This window comes from Thalia democratica, chromosome 9 (assembly GCF_965202585.1).
Source record: "Thalia democratica chromosome 9, ktThaDemo2.hap1.1, whole genome shotgun sequence".
Taxonomy (NCBI): Eukaryota; Metazoa; Chordata; class Thaliacea; order Salpida; family Salpidae; genus Thalia; species Thalia democratica.
Window position 1 is genome coordinate 25,135,405 of NC_139173.1, and position 22,610 is coordinate 25,158,014.

General features: G+C 23.7%; 1 protein-coding gene across 1 annotated transcript; it reads right to left on the minus strand.

The window, feature by feature from the left end:
* Positions 1–8,281: 8,281 nt before the first annotated feature.
* LOC145844949 (kelch-like protein 40) lies at positions 8,282–22,190 on the minus strand. The gene is made up of 3 exons (XM_082952367.1): positions 22,187–22,190; positions 21,819–21,920; positions 8,282–9,156 (listed from the first exon to the last, which is right to left on the minus strand). The coding sequence occupies exons 1-3, from the start codon at positions 22,188–22,190 to the stop codon at positions 8,282–8,284; spliced, it is 981 nt and encodes a 326-aa protein (XP_082808493.1).
* Positions 22,191–22,610: the final 420 nt, after the last annotated feature.

Here is a 22,610-nt window from a genome sequence, read left to right on the forward strand (position 1 = left end):
AAACTTTTTTAAAAATTTTAGAAATAGTAAAAAGTTTTTTATTCAGTGTTTCAACTTATGAATTGTTGGTTTTGTTAAAACTTATTTGTCTTGTTGATTTCCGATTTACTAGTTTTTTAGAAATGCTTAAACAAATCAGTTGTATAAATCAAGCTTATGTAGCATTTTAGAATATTTTAAAATTCATATTGTATTTTTATTAAACCTCTTTTTCGTTCAGATGTTTAAAAATAATTGAATGTTAAAACTAAGTTAAATTTTTACCTCGTACCTTGGAAGTTTTGTTTTTAATAGAACATTTTGATATTTAGTAGTTTTGATCTTAAAATGCACTTTAAGCTGTATCTTTCTATCATTTTCTTGATACTTAATTTAAAGTTATTCATAATTTTTTTACCACAAAAGCTTTATAGAAATGAAATTTTGAAACTATAAATGTAAGCTCTACTTTTTATGTGAAAACTACCTTGTATAAAAAATAATGTAGAAATTTTTTAAAATCTATTTGATTAGTCTTTTTAATTTACAGTAGATTATTTGATGTTTTTTGACCTTTTTCTTATTAATTTTTCAAATTAATACCTAAAATAATGACATAAAACATTTAGTTATGAAGCTTAAATAGTATTACCTATTATTTTTATGGTTTAGTTTTAAGGAGTACCAATAGAAGCAATTTAATTCTAATAGCTTTAATCCATTTGTTTTTCATTATTATGATGAACAAAAAAGATTAAAAGACCAGCTTAAAATTTAAAATAAATTCTTCTAGGTGTTTTATATTGTAAAATAAGTTTTACTGTTTATAAGACGTGTTTTTTTAGTTATGTCAATAGTTTTGCAGGATTTTAGACAGTGAACTATTACAATTTATGAAATTAACATTTCTGCAATTACTTTGAGTTGTTATTATTATTTGTATTTTTTATATGTTGACTATGATAAAGCTTTAGTTTCAATATATTCTTTTTAGCTAACTTATCGCAAATCTTTTCAACAAGTTACTTAATATATTTTAAGTATTGGAAAAAATACTTAAATTAGCTACAAAAATTAAACTTTAAGCAAATGAATTTTTTACATTGAAAAGTTTTCTGTATCCTAAAGGTAAATGTACTGAATTTGTATACGTCCAATTATTAGAAAAAATATCTTTTTTTTTTAAGTTTATCCAAAAATTATATTTACTGTAGGAATATGTACAAACTAAATAAACTAAAGAGTTTTTTGTTTATAAAATTTATTATAAAACTGATAAATAACCTTTTCATTAAATACACTTACTAAACTTCACTTTGTATTCAAAATAAAAGTCTAAAACTTTATAAATATAACAGTTCAATACTAAATTAATGTATTTTATAAATTACTCTATTAATAAAAAAAAAAGTCTTTATCCAATATTATCATTAAAATTCAAACCAACTTTTATTACAAAAAGGTTACATACTTTGAAGTTACTGTAAATTAAAAAAAAAATCATAGTCTAAACATTAAGTAGAATTTCATTTACAGATTTTTAAAAGAATCGTTTTTTAATAAAAATAGAAAAAAATTCTTATAATTTACTTTTTTTCAAAAAAAAAGTGTTTATGACTGCTATTTTGAGACTGAATTTACAGAAATATAAAATTAAAGTTCTCAATTAAGAAATGATATCTTCGACTAGAACATTTAGTACATTTTAAAATTTTTAAGTTTCGTTTTTCTTTAATTTTCTAATGTTTTTATATATTTATTTAAATAAATTATAAAAAAATTACTCATTTAATAATAATATTTTGAAGCAAATATTAAACTTAAATTCACTTAACTTAAAATTTAAAAGTTAAATACTAAGCAATTTTTTTTTATTTTTAAATCCAAACTTAAACAGCAGTGCGAACTCAATATTTGCAAATTTAAACCGACTGTGTGAACTCAAAAAACGCAATCCTAACTGATAGACTTCTGCATTTGAAAATTTTAAGTATGAACAAAAAACTGCAAGCAACTTTTTAATCAGCTAAAAAATGATACCAGAATTTGTACTTTTAGTTTGCAAGAATAATTCTTTTAGTATTTTAGTATAAAGAAGTTAATTTCAGTAAACTGAAAGTTAATAAGAATAGCACTATAGTATAGTGTTTTATTCGTAGACTAATTCATTTACTGAAATTCAAAGAAAACCAAACTTAGCTCTTGGGCGATACTTAACGGTTAAAAATTTATATATGTCAATTTTCCTATAGAAGTTGAATGAGGGCAAAAATAGCCGAAAAATTCTGGCAACTATGAAAATGACTATTTCAATAAATGTAAACATTCTTTACACTATTAACAAACAACTGTAAAAGCGGCAATAATAAACCGCATTTATTAAACGCATTAATGCAATAATAAAAAGTTACTGACCGAGATTAAGGGTTAGCGCTAATAGTGATAGTAAAAATAGAAGTTAAAAAAATTATTAATTAAAATTAATTAAAAAAAAAAAACTACCGACCGAGAGTAAGGGTTAGGGGTAACAGTTATAGTAAAATAAAAAAATGAAAAAAAAAAACTATAATTCAACCCGTGCAAAAGTGTCTTTGGTGCGAAAGTGACGCTTTTAGAAAAATTATATTCGTGCAATTTTACCTTCTCGTGCAAAAGTATCTTCCTGCAATTTTGTGCACTCGTACAATTTTTTACGCTCGTGCAAATTTGACAGCTACCCGAGCATAACTGTAGTGGCCTTAACAATAGATGTAAATACTTATAAAATTTATTTTCATTATTATGTTGTAAAACGTTTTTAATAAATGAAACCTTATTTTAAAATACAAAAATCTGCAAAAGTTTGAAAATTTTCTAAACTGAAAATAAAAAAATATTTTAATAATGTATTTGAAACTCATTAACGATTATACAGGATATCTGAAGTATGAAAAAAGGGTTGATTAAACCAATTCTATCATCAGACCACAAGCCTTTGATAGACTGAGACCGGTTTCGTCCTTATTACGACTCTTCATTTAATCACAACCGAAATTATGTTGTGATTTATGACATTCAGTTTTTTGAACTTGCACTTTAAACTGTATTGTTCTATCAATTTTGTTCACAGGAAAAGTTAAAGATATTAGCTAGTATTTAATTTTAAAAGCTTTTAAATAATAAAATTTTAAAACCTCAAATGTTAGCTTTATGATTAGAAATTACCTTTTATGAAAAACCAGCGTAGAAAACACATCTAAAATCTTTTTATTTTATTTAACAATAGACTAACTGATGTTGTATGATCTTTTTTCACAATTATTCGAACTTATACCCAAAAATACAAAAAAAAAGTAATATAAAAAGCTTCAATAGTATTAACTTTTACTTATTTTAAATTTTAAAATATAAAGAAGTACCAGTTGAAAAAGAGCTTTAATCCGTACAGTAACCTCTCGCATTTTTACGCACTAGTGACGTTACGCACTCTCGTTTAGTTACGCATTTTAGAATTCTAATTTTTTTTTTGCGCAAATTAGGTTTATTGTATTTTTTTAATTAAAAATATAATTTTAAATGCTAACTCATCTCTCTATATCGTTAGACTTTGTAACCTTAATATAATTTTTAATAGATAAAATTTCAAATTTCTCAAATTCTTATGGCATGAAATTTCATTTCGACTCAAGAAATCCATTAATATACCTTTAATACAATGCAAGTCAAGTTTATTCTTACGTAGGCAAAAGTCAAATTAAAAAAAGTTGTAGTAACATAATCAATATTTATTAAATATTTTTGTTCAAAAGAAGAAATCCATCACAGCACCAAATGCATACTTTTGTAAAAGGTTAAAGAAACAAAGTTTAATACGGACACCACATCTTTTCTTAATTGTAAACAAATGCTTAATAATAAATTTAATTCCTAAGTAGATTAAAATATAAATTTTAAGTACCAAATAAGTCAAACATAAACAAAGATAAAATCTATTTATCATTAAAATAAGTAAAATTTTTCTACAAGTATTGTTATTTTATATAAAGCTAAATCCTTTTTGTTTTAATATATGTATAGTTTTATCTTTTGTTTTCATATTTATAACAAAGTAAACAAATTGATAAAAGTTGGAAAGTCCCCAGTCTGCTTTTAACCAGAAACAATATCAAAAAACAGCCATTATAGTAAGTATATTTGGTACCTCTCGTATCTTTATGATCTCTCTTATATTTATACATATTATCTGTGGACACAATGTGCGTAAATAAGCGTGAGGTTATTGTATGTTTTTCATTATAATGATAAACAAAAATAACTATAAGAACTTAAAGAAAGTTGTTCTAGGTACATAGTATTGTTAAATAAGTTTTGCTGTTAACAAGGTGTATTTACATACTTCTTTTTTGCTGGACTTTAAACAACAAAATGTTTTAAATTTTTTGAAATTAATATTTATACATTGATTTGTTTTGTGGTATTTTGACATATTTACAGATATAAAGGTAAAATTTTCAGAAACAAAATCTTTGTATGCGATTTTACTAGATTAACTGACATTGTTTAATTTCTTTAAGTTAGAATTTTCCAAATTTAAAACTAAACTAATGAGAAAAACAAGTGTTAGACAAATAACTCAAACAGTATTAGTTTTTATTTATATAAAGTAGCTTTAAGAAGTATCAAGGGAAGCTTTTGATTTATAATAGCTTTAATCTTTTTTTTCATTAATGATTAAAATATTTGATTATATGACCATCTTAAGTTTAAAAGCAAATTATTTTAGGTACTTTAAAGTGTTAAGTAGATTTACTGTTTATAGGGTGTTTTCACATTTTTTAGTTTTGCTAGATTTTAAATAGTAAACTGCTTCTTATTTTACAATAAATGTTTTGACTTTGATTTTTTATTATTATTTATTTTTTCTATATGTTTACTGCGATAAAGCTTTAGTTTCATAAGTTTATGTAAAATTTTTTTGAAAATTTTATTCATAAGTAACTTAAAATATTTCTAGTACATAATATGATTATGTTTACAAATGATATCTCTCATTATTATATTATAATAAATTATATATAATATATTATTATTATATTATGTTAACATAACTCTAGTACTTAATATAATTCTAGTTTGCATAATAAAATCTTGAAATAATAAATATACTTTTTCTCCTCTAGTAATTGAGATCTCTTTATTTGTTTACTAGAAATTAAAACATATAATATAATTCTAGTACGTCAAATAAGGATAAGTTAGCTTCAAACTACTAACTTAATACTAGTGGATTTTATTAGTATTTAAACATTTTCCGTACTCTATACAGTGATTGCGTAAAATAGTTTAATTTAAATTATTTAAACTTTTATCATTTTTCTTTTAAACTTGTACAAAAAATATTTTTAACAGGAATATATACTAATAAAATCACAAGTTTTTAGTTTATAAATTATATTATAAAACTGCAAAATTTCATTTTCATCAACTGCACTAACTTCAATATAATTTTTTGGTCAATGCAAATTTGTAAAAAATATAAATTTAAGTGTTCATTTCTTAACAACTTTTTTTTGGTAAATAGGTTAATCTATTAAAAATTATAAACAATTTTATTTTATTCACTATTGATTTTAATATTTTATAAAACTTTTATTACAAAAAAGTTGTACAAGTACAAATTACTGTAAACCTAAATTTTTTAAATTAGTAAAAGTCTATACATTAAATAAACTTTCATATATTTAACTGGTCCGTTTTTAATAAAAATTCATAAACCATCTTGTAGTTTACGTTTGAAAATTAATAGTGCTTATTACTTTTATTTTGAAACTGAATTTAAAAAAAACAACTTCAATTGTCAACTAAATAATGGTTTTTGTTGATTAGACCGTTTAATAAATTAAAATAAATCTACATTGTGTTTTCGTTACTTTCTTAATTTTTTTTACATACTCAGATAAATTTTTCGAAAATATTCATTTAATTTAAAATAGTTATGTTTCAAAATAATTTTAAGTTTAAGTTATTTGAAAAGAGTTGCATTTGAGCAAAAAATATTTTAGTTAAAAATGCAAACTGAACCAGCAGTGCGAACTCTAATTTAAAAAATTAACTGAGAGTGCTAATTTAAGAAATGCGAACTCAGTGGGCAGACTTTTGAATTTGGAAATCATAAGTACTTTAGAAAATAAATACATTTTTTACAAATAACTTTTAACCTAAATAACAGTACCTGAGTTTGTTATTTTCGGTTGCAAAATATATTTTAGTATTTTTGTGAATAAGTTTACTTTCATAAATTAAAAGTTTGTGAGAAAAGCAACATACTATAACTTTTAAACAGTAAGCTAATAATTTACTGATAGTCAAAATAGGTCAAACTTAGCTCTTGAGCGACACTCAATGCTTAAAAAGTGTATACGTCAATTTGCATACAAAACTTATAGGAGGGCAATCGATAGCCGAATAATTCTGGCAACTATTGTCCTTTAACTAAAATTTTAAGAACTTTAATTGTCCGAATTTGAATAGTTCCTTATGGAGAAACTAAACTAAAGAAGCACATTATTAAGGTTAAAGAAATATTACTCTATATAAATACATCTTATCCTACTGTAATTTTTTGCAGTCGCTTTCAAGGATTTTAGCTTAAATTAGTAATAGCCATGTAAACAGCAGAGCTTGTTGATTACTTAAACTTTTGTGGCTAATAGTCATAACTAAATACTACTTTTTTATTAAATATCTAACAATTATTAGAAGTTACCATAGTTTACTTTATATTGTTTATGTACTGGAAATTTAACGTCCTAGATAAGACGTTAAAATGTGTTTTAGTGGTTTGCGACTCGATAACCAAATGGTTCTTCGTGCACCAGGTCCTAGGAGTAAATCTCTTGAGCGCTTTTCTTGTCGTTCAATAAAAATATTTATATACAAAATGGAGAGACTATTAAGTAAATGAATCTATTCTAAATAAAAGCATAATGAAACAATACAGTCATTCATTTTCAAAAATACAGTATACTTTTAAGACTTTTATAAAATATCTGATAAAGTTCAAACTTAATAATAAACCAAGTTTTAATTAGAAATAAACTAAAAAAACTTAAGAAACTGTTAAATACTTATATAAAAATTATATAAATGTAAAACAGCTAGAAATAGTTTGAAATAAAAAAATTATCGACCTTCAAACTTTATTAAACAATTAAATCTTAATCAAAATATCAACCAATCAGATATAGCTTTAACAACAACTCTATATATTAATAATGTTAAAAAGTATATTTATAAATTATAGTTCTAGATAAGTAACTTATTCAGTAGATGTTTTACACAGTAATACACAATAACAAACTAAGTCTAAAAAGCATTTAAAGATAAAGTTATGGTTGAATGAACTTGCTTCAGTAAAGTTCTTTATCAAAACTTCACTTTCATTTATGTACATCTGAACACAACAGGGATTCTCAAAGTGGGCCATTTGAGAATTTCAGGGGGTCATAGGAAGCAAAGGGGCCAAGGGAGGTATGAGTAGTAAAGGAGACATGAAGCTATATTTTGAAACTTACAATATTTTTTCTGAATTTATGTAATCTACAATAGATTTATGGTGATGAACAATAAATAAACGTTTTAGGCGGTAATTAAAGATAGTTTTTAAATTTATACTAAGTATTATGGGGAAATTTCATGATATTTTTACAGCCATATGTTGTATAAGGGTGAGCCACAAACCATAATTTGGAAATTACACTAGATTTTTTAGAGTTGATGATGAAAAGTAAATAAAAAAGGTCTTAGGCTATTTAATTGTGGTTTTTGAAAAACTTGTTAAAGGGGCCATAGCTTTATTTGTACTCTAAAAGGCCTTGTGAAAAGGAGTTTAGAAAACCATGCTTCATAACAACTAGAAATTAGATACTGAAAATAATAAGATGCAAGTGAAATGAGCAGATTAGTTACAACCGATCTTATTAATATAAAATGTAAACCAAAATATATATTTTGTTTAACAAATTGAAATAACTACTTTTTGTTTTGGTCATAAAATACTTAACTTTTTTAAAATGTATAAGTTTTTTACTTTAGAAGGAATACTTTCTTAAATTCAAAAATTAGTTGCTCAAAAATGAAGGATAGGAGAAATATTTGATATTCTTTTTCAAAGTTGACATAAAATCAAAAATTTTTTTTTCCATACCATTGTTTCAAAAGGAGCTGCTCAGTTCCACCCGCAGAATTCCATCCGATCAAATGAGTAAACCGTTAAAGTTTACAAAACAAAAAGCTAAACTCCTCCCCCTTTATGGTCCCTAAATTATTCAAGTTTGTTGTTGACAACGCAACCACCCAGATGGGATGCCTTAACAGGAAAGTCAACTCCATCAGTCCAAGTGTTCGTGTCCAGGTTGTAGATTTCTACTGACTTCGTATTTGTGTCGACAGTTTCTCCGCCGATGACGTAAACGAAATTGCAAACTCTGCAGCAAGCGAAGTTGAAGCGAGCAACTTTCATCGGAGTCATCGTGACAAACTTGTTTGATTTTGGGGAATACATTTCCACGGAGTTGAGTGGTTTCAAGTCTTTGTCCGATCCGCCGAAGACGAACAAATTGTTCTTGTAAACGATGACTTTTGAATACATTCTTGCCTGCATCATTTTAATGGGTGAAAAAAACAGAGTTTTACTGACCAGATCAAAAGTTTGTATTGCGTTGATTTCTGGGTACTTATCATTGCAACCGCCGATAATCCACAGTTGATCGAGGTAATAAGCAACTGCAAAGTATCTTCTACCCGTCTCAATATCACCCTCACTTATTTTTCTATTGTTTGTGTCTAGTAACTTGTATTCTAAAAAATCTGAAACATCAGTATCTTCAATAATGACCAGTATGTTTTTTCCGACTTGACAAGATGCAACATAGTTAAAATACCCACGGGAAGAAAACTTGTAAAGTTCATTGTTCAACGTTGAAATTCCATACGCACTAACTAAGTATGAAACATTATCAATTTCGTATTTAATTTGAATACTATTCAGATTTTTTCTTACACCATCAGCAAAATTGTTTATTTCAACCCATTTTTCGTCATCTAACGAATACTGGTAGGTACGATGCAATCTAAAACAATCGCGTACAACAACGATTGCTTTTGCTGCTTCTTGATGACATTCTGTGGTTTCTTTACCTATGTAAATGTTTAAAATGTCAATAATTATTTTTTCTTAAATATAAACACTTAGTTTACAAATTAAAGTTTATAACTAGCTTTTTACATCCAAGTATTTGAGTTTGAGCTTAAAACTGTGATTTTTAAAGCAAGTTATTAAATATATTTAAATGAACATTAGAGTATTTAAGTTTATAATGTATAAAGATATAAAATATATTTAACTTATAGCGCACTTTAGTAAATCTAAAGCTACTTCGTAGTTTGAGTAGCTGAAACCTTAAATTTCTTAAATAAAGTATTATATTGTTATAACATTTACGAATATAGTTTATGAAAATGTGTAAAATAAAATATTTTATGTTATCTAATAATGTATTAAGTATTCAAATAAGCTAATGTAAGTTATGAAATTCGTAAAAAAAACTATATATTTTAATCTTTATAACTTTTAACGGTATATTTAAGTTTTATAGACTTTGAAAAGTACATCTTAAAAAGTTAATTAGATTTTTGCTTTTAGTTAAACAGAAAATTTATTTATTTTAAGTAACAGTTAATTTTTTTAGCATTTTATTCAATATTTCTTTTAAACAGTTCTATACTACTTTTTTATTAATTGACCCGAAAAAGAATTAAAAAATTTCATAATTGACGTTTTTTAACAATCTAATATATAAAGTTTGATAATATAAAAAGTAACTATTTAATCATAGTATAGTAAATACCCTTTTAAGAATTTGAACTTTCACGTCTATAGTTTAGTGTTCAAAATGCGAATTATGATTGAAACTAATTTAGTATTTTATATGTATTAGAGGTTTTTTGAAATTAGTACAATTTTAAATAGTATTTTTTTTTTGTCAAAAAAAAAAACTAAATTCAAACTAGTTTTTGATTATTTTTCATTATTACCACCAATTGTTTTTTTCTAAAGTAATAAAATTATTAATCTCATTTGTAGTACCATTTTTAGTCGTTTTTAAAATTGCGTACTCATAGAAAGTATTAAAAAAATTCTAATACATTTAAGAACAGTACTGTTGAGCTATTTTTAAATTGTAATTATTTTAAACATTTCAAAATATTTTTATTATACCTCTTAAACGGCTAGTGAGTAAATTAATAAATAGTAGCTAATTCATTAAAAACACAATTAACAAACTTGAACAGATTTCTTTATTATTTAATTTATGTTTCTCTGAATGAATACTCCGTTTATTAATTGAATTAATCTTAATTTCTCTGCTTTGTGCTTCTAAAACATTTACTTCTTTATCATCATTTTCCAGCTGTTTAATTTCTAACTTTAGTCGCAAAATTTCCTGTTTTAAAGCGTTATTTTCCTCTAAGCACTTTTTTAAATCTATTTCTAAATTTAAACTTTTACTTTTTAGCGTTATGCTTCTTTCAGATAACGTTTTATCTAATTTTTTTGTGGATTTTGTTTCCAGAATTTTTTTAGTATCATCAGATAACTCTTTATCAATAAAATTTGCATCCTTTTTCTTAAAAGGGTAAAGTTTTTGCACAAAACTCTTGGCCTTAACTGCAGATTTACATTCAGGACAAGTTGAATTGTTTTTCATCCGTAGTTGTAGACACCGTTTGTGGTATAAGTGTCCGCAATTTAGCACTGAAATTTCTTCAGCACACAAAATTATAGCTTTTTGGCAAATTAAGCAAGATACTGACATTTTTATAAAACTCTAGAAAAACATATTAATTTAGTTTATACTAGTAGTAAACTTCAACTATATTACTTTTATAGCTAGATATAATAGACACAATCAAAGTTTTATAATTTAGAAAACTACTTTTACTGAAAACGCGAACAAATATAAAACAAGTTGCAATTACTACCTATACTAAATTTGTATTCAACTTGTAAAACAATAAAATGTTTATTTGTCTGCGCTAAAAGTAATACTAGAAAATACCTAATAAATTAAACTGAATTTGTTAACATTTCTAACTCTGCCAGAATCGTTGTTTGTTGTAAAAATAAAGTTTAATTTAGCTTTTTTATGCTGCTGAAATTTTTCATTTCTACATCCTATATAATATTGTAAAGATAAAGATACATTATTGTACTTTTATAAATACATTTTTCGATTTGTTTTTTCAGTTTATTAACTTATAATGTATAAACTTTGTAACTTTATATATATTAATTTTGTTACTTCGAATGGCATTATAAAACATTAGTATTAATTTAAGTTGTAGAGATAAAACATTAACGTCAAAAAAAGTTAACAGTTAATGAACGTTTGGGAATCTTCTGTCTATAAATTTTCGAATTATTTACTGTTTTGAATTCCTGAAGATTAGAAAGAAAAAAAAAAGTACTATTCTATATTCAAATTAATACAAGTTAATACAGTGTGAAGAAATCTGTTAAAATACTCAGGGCAGCCGAAGGATATATTAAAAATTGTCAAAAATGAAATAAAGCAACACTAAACTAGCCTGAGTCAGTGTGAATTTTAAATAAACCCACAAAATATCAGGATAGTCACTTGTTTTTGGCAAATTTTCCAAATTTTTAAACTTTTATTTAAGTTTTTCAGAACTTTTAAAGAACATCTTTTTTTTGACTAAGTAGTAAACTAATCTAAGGATAGAAAATTTACTTTTTGTTAAATCTAAACTACTTAAATAATACACTTTTGCTATTTAAAAAGTTTTTTTTTTGTTTTATTGCAACCTGTACTATTATTTTTAATCAATTGCTTCAAAGTTCTTTTCATGTGGTTGTTTATAAGCATGTTAATATATATATATGATATATCTATTTAAAATATGCTTTTAGTTTTGATATGTAATATTTCATTTTAATATTTTTAACCTATTATAAAATTGATATCTAATAATTTGCAACAAATAATATAAAGTTTAACAAAAATGAAAACATAAATTAAAAGAAAATTTTAAAGTGTAAATAATTAAAAATAAAAAGATCCAAACCAAAAAAAGGTAAAAAAAATACTTAATCGAAAATTAATTACTAAAATAATTTAAAAAAACATTAGACCTAACCAAGTGATTCATACCTTTTTTAAATTAAGTAGATACAGCTAGTGACTAATAACTTATAGTTACTTATACCTTTTATTGTTGATAAAACTTTGCATCATAATTCCGTTTTTACCTTGCTCTTGTTTTGCTATTGTCTAATATTTTTCTTGCTGTTAGTTTTCTCTTAACCTAAACTCTACTGAATTGCACCAGTCCAAAACATATTCTTGTTAATTGACTTGAAATGATATTCAAAACAATGGAAACAAAAGAAATTTTTTTAATTCAAGTAGTAATTTAACTAAAAGCTTATTAATTACTAGTTAAAAACTTTTACTATACATTATTTTAAGTCTAAATATGATAAAATTTACAGTTTTCGTATAACAAAATTGTTAAAAAACTAAAAAAAAAACACACTTTTTTCAAAATTTCCCAAATTCTAGGTTTTTCCAGGATTTTTGGCTAAATTGTCAAAATACAGGTTTGGTGGCGCCCTAAACTAAAAAAACACTCTTTTATGCTTGAAAACTAAATAAAAACAAAATAATTACAAAAGGATTTTAAATCAAGAATAAAAGATAACTTTGATAAAACTATTAAATGTAAAGTAGAAACATTGAAAATATTACAGTTTAACCTACTTAAAAAAACTAGTCTCGATATATTTACTAATATGAATATGATCAATATTTATATTTTTAATAAACTACTATACTATCTGTATTTTTAGAACTTGTGGTATGCAATGCAGTATCTGTATGGGTATTAAATTTTTTAAATCAACAATAAAACTTACAATGTTTTTTAAAGTTTTTAAAAAATAAACATTAATATTTAGTTCTAAGTAATTTACCAAACACACTTTTAATCTATATAGTAAACTTAAACTAAACTTTTCATTTTTTGTAACTACCAGGATATTAAGTTTGAATAGTAAAAAAGAGGTATAATAAAGCATTTTATTAGTATTAAACATGTGTTCAGTTATATTTATTTAATAAAATTAAGATTCACCATTTAAGTATAGATTGCAGATCTTCAGTTAGAAGTAAATAAACAATGATATGATACACTTTTTATAGGTTTGTAATTAGTAGTAATTAGAAATTTTTTATAATGATGACTAATAAGTGTATATAAATATTAATAAGAAACTTAATAGAATTAAGCAAAATCTAAAAGTTAAAGCACAATATAATCATAAAAACACCAATATAGTTCAAATAATAAAAATTCTAAGTTAAAGTGTATTAATTAGAATGTTGGCATAAGGCAGGTATCTCTGATCTTAGATTAAATGATAATATTATACCCTTTTTGTCTATTGGGTTCTACAATGGTAGTTTTTCCGAATTACACGCGTTTTTAGAAGAGGGCTGCATAAGTATTTGTACATGATTTTTTTATTACTGATTCCAATACCGCTTCTCGTTATATATGCTCACAATGTTGTTTGGATGGATTGATTAATTTTAAAGCTGAGTTTTTTCAATACACCTTACTTGAAAATACACCATTAAAGACTTTAGTTGTGTTTTGATGTAAGATTGTGGCTTTGTATATAAACTGAAGACATATGCTGTTCAGATTATTACTCACCGTCTGTGATTGAGCACTATATATTTTACTCCACTAAGAGGCTTTTATTGTCTGATAAAATACTTAAATTAAATTTATATACACTCACCTTTTATTCAGGTTGTTAAAACATCAAAAAAAAAATTATAGGTTTAAAACAAGTAAAGTAATAAAAGTGTTATTACTATTCACCAGGTTCGCTAGGTTGCTAATATTGCTATACATAGCACTGATTTACAACCAACAAAAATTTAACATTAAGTCTAAAAGATCCACCCAAACAACACTGTCATCATACATAAAGAGAAACAGTAAATACCATAATAAAGCAATCATGAAAGAATAAAGAAAGAAAAGTGTGAAAGCTCACAATTATGGTCAATAGAATAGTGTGGAAAAAACACATTTTGATTATTGAGACTAAGAGCACAAGTATTAATTTTAAGTCTGTTTGTTTTATATTTTAATGTCACGTCGAATTTAAATGTGAATAAATATATTGAAGAAAGGCTATTCGCCATAAAGCCACACATACATATTTTTATAAGAAAATAACAACACACTTACTCGAGCGCGGGATTCAAAAAAGCAACAAGCGCTTATCTAGTTTTAAAAACTCTCATTTATGGAATTTTGCTTACTGTGCTTTTTAATAATTTTAAATTAGCATGCCTTACAATCACTCAAGCGTGTAATTTCAGATTAAAAAATAAAAACCTTTGTTTATATTTTATATAGTTGTACTTTAGTGAGCAAAAAAACCTGACAATTCTGCAGTTCACCAAACCTAATAAGCTGACCTGTTCATCTAAATAAGCTAACTTTAAACAAACTATTACAATTTAATTCTAATCTATAAGTACTTGATGTGTACTAATTTAGTTTAACACTCTAAAACTTATTCCTACAATCTTTAACAAAAAATTATTATAAGTTGAAACACAGAAAACACTTATTTCAAATTCGTAATTAGTGTTGTTAACTAACAACTAAATAATATAATGACCATTTCTAAGTTCGTTATGGAACAAAAATGAGTAAAAACTTATAATTTAAGAGTCGTTATGTTTAATGTAATATTGAATGGTAGTGAAAAATATAATTTAATTAAAAATATATATCAAAATAGTTTAATTTAAGCAATAATTTGATTTAAAATAACAAAATACGGTAAGCAATTTGTGTACGCACACAACTCTGGTTAATGGATTAGTGTGGATAAAGACCTTACGGTCATCAAGCCTACGGCTAACATTTTATAATTTCTTTTATAACAGTTTCAATTAAAACAATAAAAAAGAAACTTAAAATCAAAGAAAATTAATACTTTTATTTATTAATTGTTTTTTTTTTCAAAGTATTATTATTTAAACTAACTCAAAACGAAATTATTTCTAAGAGAAAAAATTGGTGTGCACCCTTTTTTATACCCATTACTGCCAATATTAAGTATGGACACAACACCGTCTTCTCCCTTTAGATTTAAATTTTTGCGATCATGTACGTTCACATATTTGTTGTTGCTCTTTTTACAAGAACTACTACGAAAAATGCAATATAAAGTTTAATAATAACATAAAAAGGGAAATGCTGTAGAATTGCAGTAAAAAAATAAACATATATCTCATCTTTAAATAAATATATATATATATATATAAATAAACACGAGGATAAAACAAAAACTGTAAATCATACTATATGTTAGAAATATCTGTAAGCTTTCTTAGTATGTGCTTAAATTTACTAAAACAAAAAAAAAAGTCTAATATATGTTATTGCACAATTATGATTGCTAATTCTCATAACTGTAATTGTTGTAAAAACTTAAAGCAATGTAAATATCTACCTAAGAAGAAGTCAAAATTTTTAATGTACAAGTATATTTAAAAAAATTTAATAAACATCTAATAAACTTTACATAAAAATAATTTAACAAATATCAAACTAATAGGTAAATTTAAATCTAAACAATAGGTAAAATCAAGTTTAAAAGTAAAGTATAACTTATATAGTAAACTTGATAATGGATAAAGAGATTTTTTTAACAGTTGAAAAAAAAGATCGCAATAAAAGAATAATAAATACGCTATCACATAATACTGTACATACTTAAAAACTTTTATTACCTGTATATTGGACTTATCAGCTGTTTTTTCCTAAATCATACTATAATAAGCTAACAAGTAAATAAATTCATCAAATTGTTAAAGACAGTTAAATATAATATTACTATATATCTGTAAAAAAAAACTATCATGAATTGATGTTATAATTTAGTAAATGAAATAAAACTAAGCAAACCTTTTTTTAGCCACATAGTCAATGGAGACAAAACAGTAACACTAAATCCCGAATATAAAAAACAAAAACCCAGCCATCTCTGCCCACCATCAATTAGCCCAAAAATAAGTTAAAAATATACCAATACCAAAAGTTTATCTTAGTTATTAAAAAATATAGAGAATATAAGTTTCCATTCATGTTATTAAACAGCTAAAACTTTAAACTACTGAAAATTACTTAAATTCATTAATTAAATAATTACCTAGTCACCTAAAAACTCAGTTGAAACTAAATAAAGTGTTTACTAAAAACTACTTAAATTCATAAAACTAACTAATTATGTATCACCTAAATACCCAGCTAAAACTATATTAAGTTTTTGTTCTTTGCTACTTGTTATTTTATTTGCTTGTGATCATCGCGTAAGCGAGAAACAATTGTAAAGTAAAAAACTCAATAGAACTTTTATTAAAGCTATTTTAAACACAATATCAACATTTAAAAAAAACATTAATAAATAAAGTTGACTATAATAGACACTTAAGAAAAAATTGAAAATCAACTAAAGTTTAGTAATTTTGTCAAGTTTAATTTTTTTTTTAGTTTGGAAAAATTTAAAAGTTTTACAGAGAACTTTGTGTTAAACAAAAAATTGTAATAAAAACTCGAAACAGTAAAATGTTTCATTACTGTATGACTTTTTTTTTTTTATAGTAAATATTTTACAACAATTTTGAAAAAAATGGCAAACTATAGGAAAAAAATATTTGAACATATCTAATTAAATTAATTTTAAAAATAAGAAAGAAAATCTTTATTAAAATGTAAAAGAGTAAGTACTTATAAAAAAAAATATATGTCTTACTGTTGTATATCATGAACAAAACATTTTTTAAGTACTGTAGCTAATTTTTTGAACTTATATACATGTAAGTTTCTGTATTTCTACAACTATGAATTTAACAAATTAAAAAAAAAAAAACTCGACTAATTAGTAACAAAAAACAAAAAAATAATTTTGCAAGTAATTAAAAAAATCAGGTTGTTAAAATATAATTAAAAAAATACTTACTCAATATAAAAACTTTAAAATTTCTACAGGTAATTGCACCTAATAATGATAAATATGATCTTAAGCTTCATTTTAATTGTTTTAATTAAAACTGCTCAAAAAATTTTACAAAATGTGAGGCTTGATGACCAAAAGTTCTTTCTCCATTTGATCATTTTGATCCTTTTAGTTGAGAGCGTTCACATTAATTTCTAATGAAATTTAATTTCAAAGATCAGTTAAAACAACTTATAGGTTAGTTAAAAGTCTATACAATAATATGAAACATAAAAAAAAGCTATCTATATAAATGCTTTAACACCAGTTTGAATTTTAAGTCAACCCATGCGTTATTCCTCAACAGTATATATTTCTAAAAATATATGTTTTTGATTAGGTTTACAAAAATAATTGAATTAAGGCAAGAGCAGGTTCCTTATGTATGGTGTTTATCAGGAAAAAATTATTATTTTACTAAAATCATAACTTTTTCTGAGTTCTTAGTAATTGTTTAGTACTTTTTCAACAAAACATATAAGACTTATAAAGTTTTGTGAAAACACATTTTTTTAATTGTAAGTTATTTTTTAATTTTGAAATGTTTTATAATTTTAGCATACTTTTTCATTAATATTTTAAAATTATGACAAAAAGTTTTTCAAGAAAATCATTCTAGGAAAATTTTACTAAACTTTTTAGGTTACTTGCTCAAATAAAATAAACATGTAGGTTTTGTAAATCTTTAACATATTATTTTGGTTCCCCCTCAAATAATTAATTCTTTATTTGACTGTCCTTTTCTAAATCTTTAATTTATATCTTACAACTAGTAAAATAAATTTGTAGGCTAAGAATTATAAAATATTTTTGAATTTTTTTTTATACACCACCCCCTCATGACTTAAATAAATTAAAGCTGGTGGATCTAAATCTATTTTTTACAAAAAATACCAAGTAAATGCCAATCATTTTGAAAATAAGTATGTTTAGTTTTTGAAATGTTTTTTTTAATTATACAAATTTTATTACCAAATAAGGCAAACATACTTAAAACTTGAATTCAACTTTGTAGATTTATATTGCCAATTGATAACTATCAAAACTATCAAAAAAAAAAATCTTAAAAAAATCCAATTATTATATTTGTATAATGTAAGTAGTCCTTATTTTCTCTAAGTACTTTGATTGAGGTGTTCTGAAACAAAAAAAATATGAATGAAAATGTATTTAAAATTTCATTGATAATTACTAAAAGAACTATCAATAAAACACTCACATACCTATAAAAATTTATAATTTTTAACAGTTATTAATGCTTTTTATAAACCTTTTAAAAGTTTTATTTTTGAGAATATTATATTTAACGTAAAGTGTAAACTTCACATTCATTTTAGTAAAAAGTTTTTTTTTTTGCTGATAAACATACATAAGGAATCTGCTGTTGACTAAATTCTTTTCAGCCTTTAAAATCAAGCCTCAAATATGCAAATTTTTGCAACTTTTTTGAATGATTGTAATCCACATACTCAAATCCTGAAATCCTTAACAACCAACTTTTTTAAATGATTTTAAACAACAACAACTTTCAAGATTCATTGTTCACAAATTAATGAAATTTCTTTATCTATAAGCAGAAAGCATAAAACTAAATAAGAAAACACCTTTTTTAAAGTAGATTATAAAACAAACTAAAAAGAGCTATCAGTAAATTTAAAGGAGAATTTTTCTTCATAAATTTATTATATTCTTTTTTTTTTATTTTTTTTTACAAAAGTTGTGATTACATAATTACTTTTTATAAGAGATGCAATAAAGGTCATAGTTGTTTTAATTATAACAATACATGACAGTTTTGCTTTACAGTCACTATATTCTCATTATTTACAAAGGGTATTGTTATTTATTTAAGACAAAAGAAACAATAAAAGTTATGGTTGATTTACTTATTTTATAAGAACGTATGACAGTTTTGCTTCACAGTCACCTTACTTTAAACCATGCGTAAGATTTGTTATAACGATGAAATAGCTAAAATTCTGTAAAAAAAAATATTTTTCGAACATTGAGTGTCATTTTTTAGTTCTTAATCTTTTTCAGTTTGATTTTTAGTGAACCTTCTTTTTCAAAGGCAGCATTTTTTCGGCAGGCCAGGCCAAACAACAATAACCAAACTAGGTTAAAGTAAAAAACACTATGAATTAAGATATTAGTTTTTGACTACATTTATTTTATATTCGTTATAAAAATACTTATTTATTTGCATTTATGTTTTTTTTAAAGATTAAATTAAGTTTAAGACCGCACTTTGCTTACCTCTGGTATAAACCATGAAATACAAATTCTAAAATTAAACAACAATTAAGTTATGTATAAAAAGAGTTTTTTTATACTATTTAATTGGGGTCCGATTTTAAACCAAAGGTGTTTCCCCTAATTTTTACTGAATCATTAATTATTTTTTTTTTAATGTTTATACCGTTAATCCTAACCCACCTTACCGAAACATATTAAAAAGTAAGTAGTAAAAAATAGACTTTTTATAACTTTTTTACTTTCCCAGCAAATATTGGGGTATTTCCGTAACATCAACAAAAGGACTCATTAAATTGTTAACCTTTTTTTTTTGAAACTTAAATAACTAATGCATTGTATATAACTTTTATTGTTAAAATTTTAGTTGTAAAACTTTATTATCTGACTAATTTTCAACTTTAAACATTTTTAGCCTTAAGTTATTTTAGCTAATGAAACAAAAGCTTTTAAACCATTGCCAATAAAGTTTTAAAAATTTAAAATTTTATTAAGATGATTATTAGTATTAAATAGTTTATTATTATTGTAATGATTAGTTATCAACATTTTTAATTTAAAACAGTGAGCAGTTTGAAAAATTATCAGTTTTTAAATTTAAGTTTTAATCTGTTTATGTCACGTATTGTTTTTATTATATCTTATTACAATATATTTAAGCTAGGTAGAGCATAAACATATTTACGTATGAAAAATGAATTATGACCATTACTGTTTTTTAATCTTAGTAACAAAATTTTTGTATTTTAGGACCTTGTTGAATGGCTATATGTTTTGTGAAGCTTTCAAAAAAGCACAAGCGTCCAAAATTGCACTAGGGGACAAAATTGCACGAATATACTTTTGAACGAAGACACTTTTGCACAAAAGGATAAAAATGCACAAAGATAAAATTACACGGAGACATTTCTGCACAATTGAATTTTTTTCTTTATTATTGATTTTAAATTTTTTATTACTTTTTTTTTTTTTGTTTTTATTTTGTTTTACTTTAACTGTTACCCCTTACTCTTACCCTTGGTTGGTAAAATATTTTATAATTTATATATTCTTTTTTAAAATTTGATTTAAATTTTTTATTTTATTTTTGCTATCACTGTTACCTCTAGCCCTTACCCTCCGTTGGTAGCTTTTTTTTTATAAGTTAGTTTTTATTACTATTATTATTAATTTATTTTTTTTAATTACTATTATTTTTACTATCACTGTTACCCCTAACCCTTAACGTCGGTCAGTATTTTTTGAATTAAGTTATCTTTAAGATTTATTCTGTTTTAATCAAATTAAGTATAAAATTTTTCATTTAATAAGTACCTAGTTTTTAAAGAACATCAATTGACTTTAATAATTTACTTTTCATCATTTCAATATGTTCTGCCCAAATCAAACTATTATTTGTTATTACTCCTAAGAAGTTGTAACATTTTACCATTTTAAAAGTTTTTTATCTATTTTGACTTTAAAATTTATATTTATTATCAAATTGTTATCATTGGTCATAGTATCTTATAACAATTATAGACCAAATTTAACAGTTTTAAAACAGAAAAAAATACAAATGGATATTATTGTAAAGACAGTAAATATTTAAAAAAATTATATTGTTTTTGAATCATATTAATTTTACAATATTTAAGTATAAGTTTATTAGCATTTAAAATATCATTGATTATCTAATAATTGTAAATGAGTTCTTAGAATTAGATATTAAACTGATTTTAATTATATTGTTATGTTTATTACATACCGTTTAAATTTAAAGGTTTATATAAAAGTAAAAAGATATATAAATATTACAATCAATTGATATAGCTTTTTAAGTACTGTATTTAAGAATTTAATATAACAAAAAAATTATAAAAGTTAAATAAAAAACTTTCTTTTAACAAAATAATAAGTTACTAAAAAGTCATACTCATTATAATAATATAGTTAGATATTTCTAAATAATCCATTTACAAAACGTGTTTAAAACTATATAAGTTGTACTTAGGTAATTGCATGATAATGAAAATAAAAGCTTTTTTGAAGTCAAATGTATTGTTCCAAACAAAACTAATATCTTACAAACGAAAAAACGCAGTCATTCTAAATGTAATTAATAGTTAAAATAATTAATGTAGAGGCGTATCTTCAACTTATAATAAAAAAAAAATTGATTGTATCTTCAAAAACTGTCAATAATCTTCTTTAACTGTTTTAATTTATATTCTGCTGGACGATTTAAGCTTTCAGTTACCTCAGATAAACAAAGAAAACCTTTTTCTTACGCTTCTTTAAAAACTTCAAAAGCTTTAGTTTTATTATTAGTTGGCAATTTAAAACATTTTGTAAGATTTTACGCAGTATTGAGCCTTACTGGATGTGCTGGATTCAGACATTGATTTGTTATTTTCGTTGCCTCTTCAAAAAGCTTTGTTTTTTTCAACACTACTACTCTCAAGTATGTAATATGCTAGGTGACCGTATTGTATATCTTTAAAGCATTCACAATCAGCAATAACTTCTTTACTTATGTCTTCTTCAACAGGACTTTCATCTGTCAAGTAGATTTTATCTTTACACAAGTTACAAAGTAGCACATTAAGTTATTACACAACTTACTTTTGCATTGTTTTTTTCGATCACATTGTAACTTTTTTTTTTTTTTTGAAATATTAAGAATATAGTAAAAAAGACGTTTTAATTTAGAAAAACTTTAAAAAATAATTGAGAGGATATTTCAATATTTTAACTTCTTTCATGTGAGTAACCACACTGATAAATTAAGCATTTTCATAAAACTTCTTAGCTAGAGACACTAACTCATTTTTGATTAATTCAAACATTTTGGAAAACACTTAAAAAAAAAAAGTTTATATCAATGGGTGCTGTTAAAAATTTATTGATAAAGATTATTAGTTTCAAATAGTTAAATTAATTTAAAGATCAAGTGTATCGAACTAATAGAATTATTATTACAATGGTACTGAAATTATTTGTAACATTTGTATTAAACATGTATACTAAGACAAATAACATCAAAAAGAACTAGTTATCTTAATTTTTGAAAAGTATATAAAGTATTTGTACAAATAGTCGGGATAATAAGTACGAATAACAAGACTAAATGATTACTTTTGTATTTATGTATAAATTTTGAACATTTGCTATATATTAATGTTTAAAAGTTTGAAATCTACTTAAAATATAATAGTATTGCTTACTGCATATATAAAAGAAAAAGTTT

Coding starts and splice junctions, on each gene's coding strand:
- LOC145844949 (XM_082952367.1), bottom strand. Junction 9,157..21,818: donor AGCATATTACATACTTGAGA/GTAGTAGTGTTG, acceptor ACATTTACATAG/GTAAAGAAACCACAGAATGT.